This window comes from Caretta caretta, chromosome 7 (assembly GCF_965140235.1).
Source record: "Caretta caretta isolate rCarCar2 chromosome 7, rCarCar1.hap1, whole genome shotgun sequence".
NCBI classification, from domain to species: Eukaryota; Metazoa; Chordata; order Testudines; family Cheloniidae; genus Caretta; species Caretta caretta.
The window spans coordinates 84,221,006-84,240,396 of NC_134212.1; the positions used below are offsets into that span (position 1 = coordinate 84,221,006).

General features: G+C 43.4%; 1 protein-coding gene across 5 annotated transcripts in view; it reads right to left on the reverse strand.

Moving 5' to 3' along the window:
* The window catches only part of UNC5B (unc-5 netrin receptor B), a 153,455-nt gene that overhangs the window by 35,939 nt on the left and 98,125 nt on the right, over window positions 1-19,391 (reverse strand). For all 5 annotated transcript variants that reach the window (XM_075130892.1, XM_048858096.2, XM_075130893.1 and 2 more), the window contains exon 2: window positions 9,182-9,403. In XM_075130892.1, the coding sequence (XP_074986993.1) occupies window positions 9,182-9,403 (222 nt within the window). The remainder of the gene's footprint in view (window positions 1-9,181; window positions 9,404-19,391) is intronic.

Sequence of the window (19,391 nt, forward strand, 5' to 3'; positions counted from 1 at the left end):
CGCTATCAGGACTCTGTCTTGTTTAAAATAAAGCCCCAGTTACTATCTGTATACACTAAGGAATCTGTTTTATTGCCCCAACAATACCGGGCACTGATACCTTAGCCTTTCTGTGTTTTTGTACAAACCTAGTCACATCTACATCACATTAAAAAAATAAAGGAAAAGTGTTATTTTAGTAGGTGCCCCACCCATGGAGAAAAATATAGAACATTCTCGTCCTCATATTTATTGTTGAAGAAACAAAACAGGGAATGAGTTCCTATTTTCACGACATATTCCAGACATGTATCCCTCGCTAAGGCCATGTCTACATTAGCAAGCTTACAGCGGCACAACTGTACCAGTACAGCTCACTCGTGTAGCCACTCTGTGCCAATGTGAGAGCGCTCTCCTGTCAACATAATAAAACCACCTAAATGAGTGACGGTAACTATATCGGCAGGAGAGTGTCTCCTGCATCACTCAGGGATTGCTGTTGTTTTTTTCCATATATCTGAGCGCCATAAGTTTTGGCAACGTAAGTAGTAGTGTAGACATGGCTTTAGTATGAACTGAAGAACACGCTTTGTTCAAAATGTACAGTGCCCTTCTTTTTATAACTCTTTCCCTGTTTTTTAATACATTACTATTGCATTGACAGAACACGATGGAAACCTGAAGGGTTGCTTAGCGATCTATCAAAGTCTGTGTAACTTAATAGATCATGTGCTAGCCTTGCATTTTAAAGGCACAGACTTCAAAACCATGTGCAGCTGTATATTTTGTTAATTCAAATTTTGGTTAATTTATTTCCATCAATGCAATTAGAAATGACTTTATTTTTAATCACCTTTCTATAGAAAAAAATGAGATACCTGAAACAAACAAAAAAGATTTCCCATGGAAAAAAAGAAAGTTTAGGGAAGAAAAAAAACAAAAAACAAAAAACACCCAAGATTTCCAGCAATGATTCATGTTTTGGATGTCAAGAGTCTTTACACATTTTAAAGGGATCTGATTTTCAGAGGGAGGTGCTCAGCGCTTTCTGAAAAATCAGCCCTTTAAAGTATCTCAGTTGGGCACCCAAGAAGTCAGATAGCCCCAAATCACTAGTCATTTGTGAAAATCTTGCCTGAATTGTTTAACCACATAAAGATGGGTTATAGCTTTAAACTGCCATGTTAGAACATTATGCATCTTAGCAGTGTAAAGTTAACACTCATATGTCTTGCTCTCCATGGCCACTTAAATGGAGAGCTACTTTCTAGCATGTCTGCTAGTACAGATGTTAGCTGTTTTTATGTCTGAATTATTATTCTCTGATTTGGCTTATTTTCATTTTTTCCACATAAAATATACTAAGATACGCTACAAAACATTATAAAGTATGTTTACTTTAACAAAATTCACCATAAAAGTTATTATTCAAAGCTCATATTTCTGATCTGTAGCTAAGGATATTGTGTTAAGAGAATCAAACTTTACTATGTTAAGTTGAAATGGGCAATTTTGTGAACCCTCTCCCCTTTGCAGTTGTTCTATCAATGCATAGTGGACCTGATATGAATACTGTTAGCATAGTAGGCCATCTTGATTCTAGCTTCTTTTCTCAGTATGGCTGCTGGTCAGATAAGCCAGCTGCCTATAGTTTTATTACAGAGGTGCAGTATTGCCTCTATATGAAAGTTGGATTCAGTTTTTCACCTACAGTTGCAATTCAACCTCAGTGAAGAACAAAATGTTTCCTCTCCAAGTTTACAGCACAATCTGTGAGTGAAGACTGAATTTTCTGAGGACGGTCAACTAAATCTGTTACTGCTTTTAGGAGTTAAAATTAATTATAAGTGGGGCCTTTAAGAAATTTTTCCCCAAAAAGTGAGAACATTTTCCAGACCCCTTTTGCTCATACATGAAAGATTTTTATCCTTCAGACTTTTCATATAGTGAAAACTCATTGCCAAACGCCTTCAAATATGCCTTTGAAGAAATTAGGTTCTAATTAAGCAAAGTTATTAGCAATGTTTCCCTATGTTTTCCATTATATCAACAGCACTCCCTTACTCAAAATGGCCACTATTTCCCATGTTATGAACATTGAGATATAACAATTTTATGAACACTATAGGTAACCAGTCAGCAGGGGGAAGTTATTGTATATTGGCCATTGTTTGAATTTCCTATGTAACAGATCAATCTAATTTACATTGGGGGCAGTGGACTGTTTACTATATATCCATAATGCTCAAATTCAATAGGGTCCAATGCATGAAGGCCATGTAATGGCTTCCCAGATAAGAATGCCTGAGCACATACTTGCAAGACAATGGGGAAAAGTGTTAACTTCAAGATCCTGTCTCAACCAGCTGCAAACCTTGTTTTGCCATAGCACAGAATTACCAGATCAAAGGGCTATAAAGAGTTAAAGTGACTTGATTCCTGCCAAGTGGGGGCAGGAGGGTAAGTTATCAGGGGCTATCTAGGGAGTTGTCAGTGAGCTCTGACAGGGCATAGGGCTGAAACTGAGAGGCTCTAGGGAGAAGTCTGCATGGAGTGAGTCCAACCAAGGTCCCCCTGTGGAAGATGGTTATACACCTGGTAAGCTTAGGACATATGTATAGTCCACTATATCATTTTTAAGATAGGTTTTCTCCAAAACGCTTTTGTTCTAAATAAATATATGGATTTAAGGAGGTTGTTTGGTCACCGGTTACCACTGTCATTGTCCTGGAGGGAACAGAGCTGCAGGGTCTGGATGCATGTCAGACTTGCTGAGGCAACTCACGGTTGATGCACAGGGAATGCAATCCAGGGCCCAGTCAGAGTGTGAGAATGACAGAAATACAGGGTTCAGAGTAACAGCCGTGTTAGTCTGTATTCGCAAAAAGAAAAGGAGTACTTGTGGCACCTTAGAGACTAACCAATTAGGATCTTCTGTACTTTCCACAGTATGCATCCGATGAAGTGAGCTGTAGCTCACGAAAGCTTATGCTCAAATAAACTGGTTAGTCTCTAAGGTGCTACAAGTACTCCTTTTCCTTTTGAGAAATACAGGGGTCGACAGGACCTCGAGAGCTCTAGTCCAGCTTCCCACGTTGATTCCATTCCCAGGGACAGGTGACTGCTACAGACCTGGCATTTAGAGGGAGTGCACTCAGAGAGACCAGGAGCAGTCAAAGGTGCCGTCTGGCAGTAACTGTGGAAAGCTGCTCATGTCCTCAGTAAAGGTGGCCACTACACTTCAGCAACATGTGGGGAGTACCCATTAAATGCAGCCACCACGTGTCATTACTTCCAGCAGGTACAAGAAGCCACAACAAGTCACCACCTTACTACAATGAAATCACTCTCGGTGGGCCTTTTAGCTGCATTTTTCTCTCCAAGGTAACCACCCACGTTCTAAACTAAAGACTCTGCACATTTCCACTTGAGAAAACGAAGCCCTTTTTGAACTGCAGAGCACAGAAGAATCACTGGAGACTACCAGCTTCTCTATTTTCTGTAGTATGTAGAGTTCCAACTCTGAGCAAAGATCCATGATGGAATTATAAACCCTAGAAAGCACTGCCAGCTAGTTACAGATATAAAACACATAGTTACTACAGCATTCGCTGCTCTATAATGTTGCATATAGCCCCATGCACTGCTACCTTTATTAGAAGGCTTATTTTATTATCGCACCCTGACTCACATAAGGTGCCCATCTCCCTAGCTTCACTAAACTCCTTTGCATTGCACCTTGGCTCCACCACCTTTGAATCACATCTGACCTGACATTTGGCTCCTTTAGCTGGTATGATGATCACACAGCTGGGATTACAGCAGTACGCAGCAACTAGCCTCCTGGGACTGTAAAGCCTCCTGCCATCCTGAATTCATTTGATATTCATACTGGTAATTCAGATAGTAATTAAATAAATTTACCTATTTCATATGGACTTTTGCAGAAGTTCAACAGTGCAGTACACATTTCTTTAATGGACATTTTAATTATAGTTATACATTCATTCTACATAGAAAACTGAACCCCGCAAACAAGAACAAAAACTAACTGCTCAGGAACAAACATTTTTCCTTCCTACAATCACTCATCACCTGTAGATAGAATAACAACTCTACTTCATTCCCACACACCCTTCTCCTAGTAATCCCCAGCTGGGGGAAGATAGCTGCCCTACATGAATCCAGAAGGAGAGGGGTTGAACGAGATGTCTGACTTGTGATGTACCTCCCTTCAGAGCAGCCACCCATCCCAAAATTTGCACAACTATCCTCATTTTTATGGATCTGACCTGCAACTTGTAAACTCAGCATGCAAGGTAATTAAGGAATCTTGAGTGCATTTATTAGGAAATCTAGGCCCAGATTTTTAAAGGTATTTGCATATTCTTGCATGCAGCGTTGTAATGCCTAACTGATTTAGGATCTTAAATCCCATTTTTAGAAGTGATTTACACCCTTAGGTATCCTAATCCCATTGCCTATCAATGGAATTTTGGCTCCTAAGTGCCTAAAATCACTTTTGAAAATGAGATTTAGGCTCCTAAATCAGTTAGGCATTACAGCACTGACTGCAGCAATGCCTCAATACCTTTTAAAATCTGGGACACAGCGAATAAGGTGTGACTGGAAGGAGTATTCAAATTCACTAGAATGAAAAGTGACTTGGGAATCCTGAAGGAAGAGTGTAAATAGGAAATAGTAGACTGCAAATCCTCTGGAAAAGAAAAATGCAAAGAACAGGAAAAGTGGTTTCATGCGGGACTGCTCAAATATCTCAGGTTTAAATAAACAGTTTTCCCTTTACAGAGTTTTGGAAAGGCAACCAAGCAAGAACTCACAGAACGGAGTGAACTCCCAGTTAAAACTCGATGGTGATGCTATGAGGATGACGGAACGGGAAAACATTGAGACAATTAGGAAGCTCTTCATCACAGGCAGGTGAATGAATACTTATAAATGTGAACATGCACAAATCAGCTGACCCAGATGTCATGTACCACTGACATTTGATTTTGAAAACTGATGGAAACCTTGGGAGGTACTGATTACCTGGAGATGAGAAACTATAATGCTGATATTTTAAAAAGCAAAGAAGAGTGAGCATGGTAATTGCTGTGCTGTTAGTAAAGTACTGGTAAAAACATTGTGGGAAAATCATTATCTAGGGGCTAACGGGATCATGAACAATAGACATTATTAATAGAATTTAAGGCCAGAAGGGACCATTATGGTCATCTAGTCTGACCCTCTGCACAACACAGGCCAAAGAACCCCAACCTATAACTTCTGCATCAATCCCATAACCTCTGTTTGAAATAGAGCATATCTTTCAAAGATATTCTGTCTTGATTTAAAGACTTCAAGTGATGAACAATTCACCACATCCATGGGCTTATACAGAACCATAACTTATAAGATAAACTTGATTGGTCTTTTTTGTTTAGGACACAGTTACAAAATTAGTGATAGAGAGGGGTAGATGTAAAATATTTACATTTTAGCAAACCATTTAATTACATCAGACCAATGATTCAACCAGTCCATTATCCTGTCTCTGACAGTGACCAGAACCATGAGGGTTTCAGAGAAAAGTGCAAGAAATCCTGTAATGGACAATTATAGAATAATATGTCCATAAAATACATTTTTCCTAGCCCAGGCAGCTACTGGTTGATTTATGCTCTGAGCATGAGAGAGATGATATCGCTTATATATATTTTAAATTCTACCTGTCAACATTCTCACTATCCATTAAATATCTAATTGTTTTTTGAATCTGACTACGCTCTTGGCCTCTGGTGCCCTTTACCAATGAGTCCTGTGGATTGATTATGTGTTGTGTATTTTCTTTTTATCAGTTTTAAATGCTTTTCAATTTCATTAAATGTCCCCTCATTCCTGGATTATGAGAAAGATAAATGCCAGTGCCTGACCTACCTTCTTTAGACGAGCCATCATTTTGTATAATCTCCCTTTCTCGTTCATTTTCTCTCTAAACAAAAATCTTGATCTTTCCAATCTCTCCTCATCCAATTTTTTTCCCTGCCTGTAGTCATTTTCATTGACAGCCTCTGAACCCCTTTGTACTTCTGCTTTACCCTTTTTGATATAGGGTTGGCAAAACTGAATAGAGTATTCCAGGTGAGGGTGATACCAAGGATTTATATAATGGCGTTATAAAAGTCTCAATATTCTTTTCTGTCCTATTCTCTAAGCATCCTGTTTGCTTTTTTGGTTGCCACTGTACATGGAACAAAGCTTTTCAATGAGCTGACTCCTAGCTCTTTTCCCTGTCTGATTCCTCTTAATTTAGAGCTCAGCAAAGTGTGTGAGTAATTCACGTTGTTGCTTCCAATGTGCATTACCCTGTCTCTGTCAACAGTGAATTTCATCGGACATTATGCCATCCATTCACTCAGCTTTGTTAGGTCCTTCTGAAGTTCCTCAGAGCTCTCTAGATTGACTATCGCAAATAAAGTTGTGTCATCTGCAAAGTGTGCCACCTACTTGTTCAGCCAGTTCCAGACCATTAGTGAATATATTCAATTAGAGAGGAAGGAATGTCTGGTGGCTAGAGCATTAGACCGGGACTTGGGAGACCAGGAGTCTCCCTGCTCTGCCACAGACTTTCTCGGACTTTAGACAAGTCCCTTAGTACCTCACTTCCCCATCTATCAAATGGGGTTAATAGCACTTTCCTACTTTAGAGGATATTGTGAGGATAAACATATGAAAGATTGTATGGCACTCAGATACCACAGAAATGGGGTGATACAAGTACCTAGGACAGACTTTAAATAGAGCTGGATAAAGAAAGACGAACCATTTGTGAAACATTTTTGCTGAGAATTTTGCACCACTTTTCTATCAGAAAAGCATTTTGCCAAAGGCTGAAATTTTCAAAAGAGACTAAGGGAGTTAAGCACCCAAATCCCATTGAAACTGAATGGGCATTGCAGACCTCTCTGAGGCTCCTTGAAAAATCCCAACCAAAAATCTTCCATCCTGCTCTGATCAAACAGAATAGGTCCGCGCATGGATCCTGTTAACCTTTTGCCGTGCTAAAAACTGACCATTTATTCCTGCTCTTGGTTTTCTGTCTCAGCCACTTTCTAATCCATGTCAGTATTTTACACCTTAGCCTGACTACTTAATTTTCTCAACCACCTCCTGTGAAGTGCTTTCTGAAAGTCCAACTAAATTATATCTAAGAGTTCTCCTTTATCAACACTGTTCTGTAGCTTGGAGAGGAACAATTTTCATCTAAAAAAGCCATGCTGGTATGATTCCTCCCACAAGGGTACTGAACTTAATTACATTGTGGTCACTATTATTAAGTGGCTCAACTATAGCTACTTCTTGACTGAAACTCCTGTGGGTTACTTATGACTAAGTTAGGAACACGGTCTCCTTTTGTGTTCTCTAGAAATAGCTGTTCCAAGAAGCAACTGTTTTAACATGTTGATAAATTGCTTCTCAGTGGGGTACAGCAAGGGAGTTTGATAGGTAAAGTCTTATTTAATATCTTCATCTACTGAAGTTGGAGGGGCAGCTCGTCTACTGAAAGTCACAAATAATACAAAATTGAGAGGAGCTGTGAATAGCAGTGAAGACAGAGAAATCAAACAAAGTGACCTAGACCGTTTGGACACATGGACAGGAAATAATCATATGAATTGGAAAAATACAAGCTAATATATCTGGGGGGAAATAATCTCAAATTACAGATATACAATGGGAGGAGGAAAACTAGAAAGTGGTAAATTCTGAGACAGACTTCTGGGCAATAGTATACAACAAATTAGCCATGAGCTTGCAGAAGGATCTGGCAGCAGAAAAGATCAATCTGATTTTGTGTGGATGTGACGAAGTGGGACTGTTCTTAATGTTTCCTCTGAATAGTGTGGGGGTGCCTCAGTTTCCCCTAGGCAGTTCTTAAGTATCTAGGGGGTGGAGTAAGGGTGTATGATCATTGCAGAGCCCTAGAGGGCATGTGTGTGCAGGAGTCTGGACACAGAGAATGGCCGACACCCTGTTTCCTGGCAACTGATGGCCTGGGCCCTTCCCCCCCTGCAAGGTGAGAGCTGAAGGGTTGGAGAACAAAGGAATCAGGTGACCACCTGGCCGGGGAAAGGAACAAAGCCCAGAGGAGGAGGGGCTGGAGGGAGGTTCAGTTTGGGGCTGGCTGGGACATGGAGTGAAGTGCAGACGTGGTTGTCTGGCTTACTGCCCCCCAAAATGGACCCAGCTGAGGGGTCCCGTTCTCTGCACCTGCAAGCTCTGTTTTAGACCATGTTCCTGTCGTCTAATAAACCTTCTGTTTTACTGGCTGGCTGAGAGTCACGTCTGACTGCGAAGTTGGGGTGCAGGACCCTCTGGCTTCCCCAGGAGCCCCGCCTGAGCGGACTCGCTGGGGGGAAGCGCACGGAGGGGCAGAGGATGCTGAATGCTCCGAGGTCAGACCCAGGAAGGTGGAAGCTGTGTGAGCTGTGTGTCCTGAAGACAGGCTGCTCACAGAAAGGCGACTGCCCCAGAGTCCTGACTGGCTTCATGGGGAGCAATTCCAGAGCATCGCCCAGGGACTCCGTGACAGTGGCACATGCAGACACTTCACAGCACAGAGAAGGGTGATCACACTCCTGTTCTCTTTGGCTCTGGTGCGAATGCTCCTCCAATATTGCATTCACACATGGACACTTCAGTCTCAGACTTCACTAAAGACCAACAAAAATCATCAACAGCCTGAAGGAAAACTAGACAAAGTAAAATGCTCATAGGGTGTACTGGGGGGGCATTATATCAGTTTACCAATATATGGATGGGGTAGGCAACAAGAAGAGAGAGGAAATTCATTCTTAAGTGGTGGGAAGGTCTTCCTTGAACTTGCAAAATCTGACTGTGGAACCAGAGAAGGGGCTTACAAAACACTTTTAAAGGGGATCCATCCTGTCAGGCGATGCTGAAAGGAGGCGGTAATACTGTTCCTCATCCAGAGCAGAAAGGGGTCCAGTTATTCCTCCATTTCAGGCATGCCTGCACAGTAATGTGCTTTAAATACCACTCTGTTGCACACTACAGAGCCTTAAAAAGAGAGAGGGATTAGACAGATGAAGTAGCAGAGGAGAGAGAAAGCCAGCAAAGAGAATTGGGGGGGGAGGAATGGGGTAAAATGAGAGTCAGGTCTGCAGTGGTTTCTTACCAGTCACCTCATCCAGGCTCTCCTTAGTGAGATGGTCATTCTGATTCACCCACTCGCCATTGCACTTGAAGTAAATCTGAGTGGCTGGGTTGGCTCTGCAGATCAGCTCCACAGGTTTGTTCTTTACAATGTATGCATCTTGTGGCTCCAGTAGGAAATGGGGGAGGGTCTCTGCAGGGGCTGACGGGAAGGAATCTGGAAGCACATCGCCATACTCAATTCCTGCAAGGAAAGGGAGAGAGTCAGGAAACCAGTTACTCCTACTGAGCATGCTCCACAAATGCTTCCATAAGTGTAACCAGAGTTTAAACCAATTAGTTTTTTATTGAAGAATTATCAGACACATATATACACACAATATGTTGGGGAAGAATCAATATGCCTTTTGTAAAGGGAAATCGTGGCTCAACAATCTATGAGAATTCTTTAAGGGTGTCAAGAAGCATGTGGATAAGGGTAATCCAGTGGATATAGTGTACTTGGACTTTCAGAAAGCCTTTGACAAGGTCCCACACCAAAGGCTCTTAAGCAAAGTAAGCAGCTATGGGATCAGAGGGAAGGTCCTCTCACAGCTCTGTAACAAGTTAAAAGATAGGAAACAAAGCGTAGGAATATATCGTCAGTTTTCACACAGAGAGGCAAATAGTGGGATCCCCCAAGAATCTGTAGTAGGACCAGTGCTGTTCGATGTATTCATAAATGATCTGGAAAAAGGGGAAAACAGCAAGGTGGCACAGTTTGCAGATGATACAAAATTACTTAAGGTAGTTAAGCCCAAAGCAGACTGGAAAGGTTACAAAAGGATCTCTCAAAACTGGGTGATTGGGCAAGAAAATGGCAGATAAAATTCAACGTTGATAAATGCAAAGTAACGCACATTGGAAAACATAATCTCAACTATACACACAAAATGATGAGGTCTAAATTAGCTGTTTCCACTCATGGAAGATCTTGGAGTCATTGTGGATAGCTCTCTGAAAACATCTGCTCATTGTGCAGCAGCAGTAAAAACAAACGAACAAACAAACAAAAACCACTGACAGAAGGATGGGAACCATTAGGAAGGGGATAGATAATAAGACAGAAAATATCATAATAACAGAAGGATAGGAACCATTAGGAAGGGGATAGATAATAAGACAGAAAATATCAGAATGCCACTATATAAATCTATGGTGTGCCCACATCTTAAATACCACATGCAGTTCTCATCGCCCCATCTCAAAAAAGGTTTATTAGAACTGGAAAAAGTACAGAGAAGGGCAACAAAAATGATTAGGGGTTTGGATCAGCTTCCATATGAGAAGAGATTAAAAAGACTGGGATAGTTTGGCTTTGAAAAGAGATGACTAAGAGGGGATATGGTAGAGGCCTATAAAATCATGAATGGTTTGGAACAAGTGAATAAGGAAGTGTTATTTGCCCCTTCACATAACAAAAGAACCCAGGGTCACCCAAGGAAATTAATAGGCAACAGGTATAAAACAAACATAAGGAAGTACTTTTTCACATAATGCATAGTCAACCTGTGGAATTCATTGTCAGAGGATGCTGTGAAGCCAAAAGTATAAGTGGGTTTAAAAAAGAATTAGATAAGTTCATAGTGGCTATTAGCCAAGATGGTCAGGGATGCAACCCCATGATCTGGGTATCTCTAAGCCTCTGACTGCCAGAAGCGAAAACAGGGGATGGACCACTTGATAATTCCCCTGTTCTATTCATTCCCTCTGAAGTATCTGGCACCAACCACTGTCGGAACACAGGATACTGGGCTAGACGGACCATTAGTCTGATCCAGTGTGGCTGTTCTTACGTAAAAAAAAAAAAAAATCACTGCCAGCTACTTCACATGCATCTGACGAAGTGGGTATTCACCCACGAAAGCTTATGCTCCAATACGTCTGTTAGTCTATAAGGTGCCACATTTACTGCTTTTACTCTTTACCGCTTTTACTTCACTGCCTTTACTTCCACTCCACCCAGTTTGCCATACCCTCTTAGAAGCCTGAAAATGATTATTTTCTTCCAGATTTTGTCCTTCCCCTGCTTATCCCTCATGCTTCTCTGCTCTGTGGCAGCCTTTCCCTTTCTTCTCTCTCAGACACCTTCACCTGCAATGATGTGAGTGGGGAAGTACTCATTTTCACTGCTGACAACAGGGACAGCTCTCAGTAATGTTCAGTGTCACATACAAATGGTGGAAACAGAATCCAACAGCCTACTAGCTGTGAGACAACAAAGGAGACCCAAGCTTGGGTGCCTCGCTCCTGGACCAGTTCAAGATTGTGAGCCTTACAGAGGGCGAGTGCCTATATGGGAAGGGAGCCCTTTTAATCACTCTACAGTGAGGTCCTCTGGCTAATACACAGAGGGACATTTATGGGCTCAGGAGCAGTTGTATATATTCACCTCATCCCCCAGGAGCAAGGCTGCTACAATGTGGGACCTTAAGGGAAGGGGATGAGGAATATTTCTCGGGTTATGAAAGAGATTGGAGGCCCTCAGAGAAGAAAAACAAATATTAAGAATCCAGAGAACATTCGTCACTAGATTATAAAGTACTTCTGCCATGTTCTGTGCTCCAACAGAAGCCTGCTCTTTCACCCTTCACTGGAGCCATGAGCAACCTATGAATGACTCCACCAAGTGCCTCTGACCCACAGCTGTGCTGCTGCTAACCAGACCCAGGGCATCCATAGCGTGTCACTGGCACCCTAGCGCTCCAAAATCACACTAATCCTGCGGTTCTTGCTGGGTGGAGGCACTTGCAATAGGGAAAACACACAATAAACCCAGGACTTGGGGCACGCACTTCATGTCAGAGCTGCCTCATCACTTCCCCAAACAGCAATGTGAATGCATTATCAGGACACATGAGGCACTTGAGGTTGCTCTGAAGGGTGATGCTTGGAGGATGTACCTACAAAGCATGGATCAGAACCAGAGGGGTTAAAGAAAATCAAGCCGTAGAAACGGAAAGGAGGCTGTTCACAGCATCTTTCTCCCAGTCTCCTGCTCCATGTCAGCTCTTTTCACAGGTTCCCTTCTGTGAGAATGAGCAGAGGGTCTGGCACTGCCCCAGGGCCTCCGATCCCACAGCCTAAAGGAATGTATTGGTATGATCCAAACAAAACCCCAGCAGGGCTTGCATTGGGAAAGCTGACCATGACCACAACATAAATCACACAGACCTGTCTTTTCAGATTTTAGGCACAGCTCTTTTTTGGATTCCAGTGGTCCCTATACCAGCCAACTCTCCCGCTTCTTTCACATTATACTCACATTCCACTACCCCTGCCCATGCCCTGCTCATCCCTCTCAGAAGATTATACACCCCAACACAGAGATCACAATATTTCATGAGTGATCAACAATAGAGGTTTTGCAGCAGCTGCAAATATAATCTAAAGTACCAGTGACTTTTTTTCCATGACTAAAACCACTGAATTGGTAATGGACTTGGACACCACACACTCACAATCTCCCTGGCACATAAACATGACTACTTCTATTCCAGCCAGACCATTTGCTTTAGGAATCAAAAGCTATAAAGAAAGCAAGATCCTAGATCACTTGACAGCGGAGCAAGGATCTAATACACTAGGCTCCTCTCTAGAAACCTGAGTTCAGTATGCCATTCTGGTTACAAGTGCAGTGAGTTTCTCAGGTTTGATCTTAGTGAATATTTATACACATACCAAAAGTTGACACAAAGGAACAATTGGTAGCTCGTGTTCAGGCAAGGCCAAGGGGTGACACAGAACAGAGGTGATGTAGGGGAGTACTGAGTTACCACAGCAGAGCTGTATGTACCCAGGAAACAGCACAAGACGTAGCAGATTGGGCTTGAGATGCTTGAGCAGAGTTGTCTGCGTGCCCGATGTCCAGCTCTAACCAATGCTGTCTACTCCATCACGTTCATGAGCCCTAACATTTAAACTAAGAGTCACTAAACCCCCAGCATTCACGAATCACAAAATCCGGCCCTGCAAAAATCATGAAATTTTAAAATGCGAAGGTTCTTTTATTTGACTTTTGGGTTTCAGAGCCTTTAGGTAACTCTCAGGTCAAGTTTTCAGGCTTTTCTCTGCAACCCTGAGGGCTATAAGCGTATCCTTTTTTAACTGGGGAGTGGAATTTGAGATTCTCAGCTCCAGGCCCTAGGACTTTCACAGTAAATGTTGCCAGATTGGTGATAAAATCTTGAGAGCTGGCAATGCTGAAGTGAGCCCACTCCTCAGTCACCCGTAGCAAAAAGCTATGGTATAAAATAGGACCACAGAACACTGAAAGTGTTATAGGAAGTAAAAAGAAAACAAAAGCCAAGCAGACCAAGAAAGCAAAATGACCAAGTTGCCTCCTGAGTGAAAAGCAGTAAGTGAAAAAACACAGGAGGTCAGTCATTTAAAATCCATTTAGGAAAATTGACCTTCCATTTCCATTTTAACACAACACTAAGGGAGAACAGTAAGACATTTGTCATAATCCATTAACTGCTCTTTTGGAAACAATGAATTAAACTCCAGGCTAGCTTCTCTGTCTCTATTTCGCGCTCTTCCCCTCTCTGCGGCTGCCACCAGCCATTCCCTCCGTAATTTCATTTGCAGGTCTGTAATTTTCTCAGCACCCTACCAATTGCACTGGGACACAGAATAATTAGGCTGTACAATGCCCTCCTGGAGAGCTATTGAGAGCTGTGGCCCAACTCAAACACCAGGCTGCTGACTGGCGCTCTAAGCCATCACAGAGTAGGAGGGGAAGAAACAGGCAGGAGAGCATTATGTTTTTGTGAAGAACTGAACACAGTGCAATGAACATTCAAATACCTGAGGATTGAAGGATTTAATGAATAAGTGTCCTTTAGTGAAGATCCCACAGATAAACACCAGGGAGTGATGACTAAAGAACATGCATTTTCACAGCTTTCTGTTTTGGCCTTTAAAAAGAAGACATTAGTACAAAGCTCAGCAGGATCTCTGAGAGGACAACCAGCACTGAGGGGTGACATAAGCACCCCACCAGTTACAAAGATAAGGAGCAAGGGAGTGGAGAGAGCCTATCAGAACTGGGGGAAATAGGTACGGGAAGAATCACAGTAAAAACTGCTGACCATGATAATGTTGCAGGTGACATTGTCAATGGAGTGCATTAGACCATTGTCTTTTGCGAACAACACCAAACACAATTGATAGACATAGCAAGGTTCTGGCCAACTATGGAGCATGATGGACAGGAGCAAGACCAAAATGGCTTCTGCCCTGCAGTGAGTAGAGACCAGCTGATATAGATGGACAGAAAGGAGCAGTACAGGAGAAGTCTTCACCTTTCATCAGACAGACATCATCTTATACCTCACATCACTGAAATGCTGCTACCTCTGGGGTGAAACAAAACAACTATTATACAGCAACACAACACAACTGCAGACCCTATATTAGAGTTGAAATTTTAACCAAGACACCAAGGCTAAAAACTGTTCATATCACAAAAAGCGTCACTCGAATTTTTGAAGTGCGTTAGATCAACAGAAACCAGGTGAAATGGAACATACACTGTACCTAAGATACATGTTCAACGTATGAAATAAACGACCATGTTACAAACCATTTACTTGACTATAATCACCCTCCCTAGTCACCATATTCAGTGCTCTCCAGACCAGGTGCCGCTGGTAACACACTCTTACTGGTTTACAGAGAAGAGCAGGTCTGTGAGCTTGGCTTTGAGTATAAAATCCATAGGGCACTGTACTTCCTCACAATCTAAGCATGAGACTTTGTGGGGTGGAATCCTTAACAGCTCAAGTGGAGGTCAAGACCTCTAGTTTACCTCACATCTGAAAACCACAGCACACCTAGTGCCATGCTGTGGTATTGATTCAGTACCGTCCCAGGGGGAAGAGCATTACTTTCTCGCTGAATTGCCAGCACTACCTATTGCAGAACCTGCATGTTTCTTGGAGATCTCCCCATCTAGGCACTAGCCTGACCACATTCTGCATCTCTAACCTGGCCTGATGAGAAACAAGGAAAAAAGTAATACGGCTACAAGCAACAGGGTGGGTGGATGGATTAGTCTGTGCTGGAGAGGCTTCTACCCTGCATTTGGCTGAGCATGGCTGATTCAGAGGGATGGTCAGGTGCAGCACTGCAGAGACCTTTGCAAAGCAGCAGGTAAGAGCAGCTGATACAAACAGATGGGAAGTGCCAGGTTATTCATGATTGAATTCCCACTGACTCCTGGGTGCTTCCAGTATGTCCCATAAATTAATATGTTCTTAACCACATGCACATGTGTAAAAAGCCAATGCATGCTGCAAAAATGCCATTATGTATCACCATGCCACCACATCCTTATTTAGGTGCCACTGTCACTAATGAGTTCACATGAGGCTCTCCCAGGCCTAAGTGCTCAGCCTCCATTGCCTCTAGTTATTTCTTCCTCCTGTACCTCTGGGGTGGCAATACAGCCGTCGCACTACATCACCTCTTCTTAAACGGACACCTTTCATACACACCACGGGCTCCTGGATCAAAGGGAATCTCACCTGTTTTACCCACTGTTCAATCACCAGGCTTTTTTGCAAAATAATGTAACCTCTTTGATTCCACAAATCTAGATTTTCTGGCAAAAGAGGCTGAGAAGTAAGAGCATCTTTTTCCAGCATCAGCCAATGAAGTGTGAAAACCTCCCAAAATAATATTTTGCATTCCGACAGCACTTTCCTACCAGGATTCAAAACTGGCTTACTAAAAAATTAACGAAGTGTCTATCTCTGCAATGATAATTATCAGCAATTGCTGTTATCTACCCCACCCCCCCATACAGATGGGGAAATTGAGGCACCCAGTGGGAGAGTGACTTTGTCATGGTGCCAGAGCAGCTGGCTTGTGGACAGGGAGGAATAGAAAACCCAGATTTCCAGACTCCCAGTCTCCTCTGCTAACTCATCTATGCTCAAAGAAGTGGTTGATCCCAGGATGGATGCATTGACTATTCACTCAAAGACCTAACAAGAAGTCTTGATCACAGGTGTAATGAATTTGGTGTCCTCAATCAAGTCTCTACAGTACAGCTGCTGGTATCTCAGTTCACCCCCACTAACAGCCACTGCCCAGCAGAAGCAAGAAACTGGAGTGACTGGGTATGTTACAGGTCAGGAACGAGGCGCACTGGTGGAGCTGGACCAACCCTGGAACAGCTGGGGGCAGGAAAAGGAGATTGAAGGTCAGCGTTGTGGGAGAAGCTTGCACAGCACCTGACTGATTCGATCAACAGCATTTCCTGTCCCTCATTTTCCTGAGACCCAGCATTCACCCAGGAAAAAACAGTAATCCCAGTGCCCCACCATAATGGCTCGCGACGTATAGCATGCATATGCTCCACCTCCTTCCTGTACTGCAGAAACGCAGAGACACACATAAATATTGATTGGGACGTGCTCTGCTTCCCCCTCATCTGCCTGCGGAAAGAGCCATTTATGCTCTTTGCCTGAGCTACAGGCCATTTTTATGACTTTGTTTTACAACTCTAATGCCAAGATCATTTATAAAGTAGGTTTGTATATACCGAATGTAAACATTAGAAACCCATTAGTCTCTTAAAGTGCATCTGGCAGACTTCTCCCCCACCCTAGCCCTCCCGGTAATCTCCAGTCCTCTCCCAGGCATGGCTGAAGGGAATTTCAAAGGATTACAAGTACTTAAAGATATATTATCCCTGGCCAGAGTTATAATGCAGGCCTGAAGCTACCGATTAAGTTTCTCTCCGCTGCATATGTGCCAGTTAGTTTTTTATTTCACTTTTTTTTTTTAAGTCAGATTTAAAACCCTATGCCATGGGCTAAAAACACTGCGATTTACAAGCTGTACAAGCACAAACTTCCTCCAAGCAGGGCACTGACTTGCAGAAGGAAATGGACCTTTGCCTTCTAGTTTATAACATTCTTTCCTCGTGACCTTACATATAGCATCACGTCCCACCCAAAATTCATGGGAGTATTCTGATGCTCACCAGCCCGCCCCATGTCATATAAACCCAGCTCATACGGTGACCAGAGAGGCATGAATTGACTTCAAGTGCCGTGGGGCTGAGACACATCACAGCTTGGAGACCTTTCATCTTCACACGGAGACATTGTGTCATAACAGGATGCTGCTACATCACATCACCATATGCCAAGGCAATACCCCAAATGCAAACATCTCTATGCTTTGTTGTGGCACTGCCATGTGATTGCTTTGTCCCAGAACCCAGGCTAGGTACAACGGCAGGCCCTCTTCCATACTACAGAATAACATGCAAATCCTTCTCGTGTGCGTGAGAGGGCTCAGCATTAACCAAAACAAAATCCAGACATTTTCCCTATCACAGTAGACACTTTGCTTCTCTGTTGATTATAATTGGGGCTTTGGGTCATCAGAGAGGATTTTGGAGGAGGGGGGGAAGTTACAGATGAGTCACGGCAAAAGTGGATAAAAAAAAAAATCACAGATTTGACTCATCCTTGATTATCTGCAAAATGATCTGTACTATTCCTGCCCACGAGCAGAGCACAGATAGCCCATCAGCCCCCGGCACGGGGCTCAGCAGCAAGAAGAGCCCTCAAAACCAGAGAGTCAGAGTCTGTGTCTCCCAGGACCTCCTGTGACAAAACCACAGTCCTACTTACAGTCCAAAACACATATTCTCCTTTCTAATGTACTTACAGAATTCCAATAGTGCCTAAGGCACAAGTCCACAATATTGGGATGTAAGAAATATGTCCTTCAGGAAGCTCCACCTAGAGGCAGCATTTTCCGGAAGGCCCCTCACCCCAGTTATACAGCACAGGGAGGGAATCTGAGTGACGTGCCCAGTGGGGTCACGTAGAGAGCTGGCAGTTCAACTGGGATTAGAACACAGGACCATCTCTATCCTTGTCTTTTGTTCTAATCACTTGATCACATGATTCCCTAAATCCCCTTTCATTTCTGTGAACCAGCCCGTAGCGATATTACTGAGGTGGCCGGCCTTCCTTTGTTTCTGTGGGGGGAAAAGGAGAGGCTCCTGATGTTGGGGATGTGGACAGCAGCATATTATCTCACAACCCTCTTTCTTATCCGCACTAGTCTTATATGGAATAACCTGCCCCATAGAAATACCAGTGAGTTCCAAGCAGCTATTGTCACCAGGCAGCATGGGAAAAGGGGCAAAAGTTTCCTGCATGTCCAGCCCCCATCCAGATCCAACCCCAGTATCTGCTGAGGACGGGACAATGGGAAAGCAGCCAGTTCTCCACTCCTTATACAAAGCATGTGTACGTCACTCATGTGAAGAGGCAAAGAGCCGTTTCCCCACCAAAGTATCACCAGCACCCAGAGTCTGGCAGTGCTCACCCTTCAGCTACATTTCCTCACCCCTCCCAGCCTGTTCTCCCATACATTTGGTTCATTTACATAAATACCTGCACAGCACTAAACCCAGCAAATTAACTCTTCACCAGAGAGACCACCCAAGCGTGAGGGACACCAGCAGCCATGGCGTCAGCAAAGCACAGCTCCACTGACGTGTCTGTACCTACTTCCACCAGGACTGAACTTTGCCCTAAGAGACTGCTCCTCTCTTTCCTCTGAAAATGGAGTAGGGAAGAGAAAATAAACCATCAGTTCAGCTCCCAGGTAGACAGCTCCCTTTCTCTCTCTCCATTTCAGCTGTTGCTTGCAGCCAGTAGTGAAGAGACAGAATACACAAAGTAGCAGCTCAAGCCAGGCATCCTGGCCCTGTAATGTGCCTCTTATTTCTCCACGACTTGAAGTAGCGAGGGAGGGGGCCGGGGAAGAGAAGAAAGAAATAACTGCTAGCAATCTTTATTACCATCAAGCAGCAGAGTGCTCCAGCCCCCAGTCAGCCCACAATTCAGAGGAAGGGAGAGCATGTGTTATTAACCTCCACCTTCCCTCTTTCACTGCCACAAATCTAAGAGGCTGTCCCTGCCTGGGCACGGACGTGAAGCTTCCAGTCATTTCACTGCAGCACCAAAAGATGTGAAACAAGTCTCAGCTGGGAGTGGATTCTTTCGGCCTTACTTTCCCATAGGTAACAGCTGGGCTGTTACTATCAACTGTATGGTCCCTGTTAAAAGTTTAGTGGCTCTTTGCTCAGGATGGGGTGGCTGTGGTCCTCAGGGCCCCTTCTGGAGCACTGACTCCTCATTTTTCCCTACTTGAAC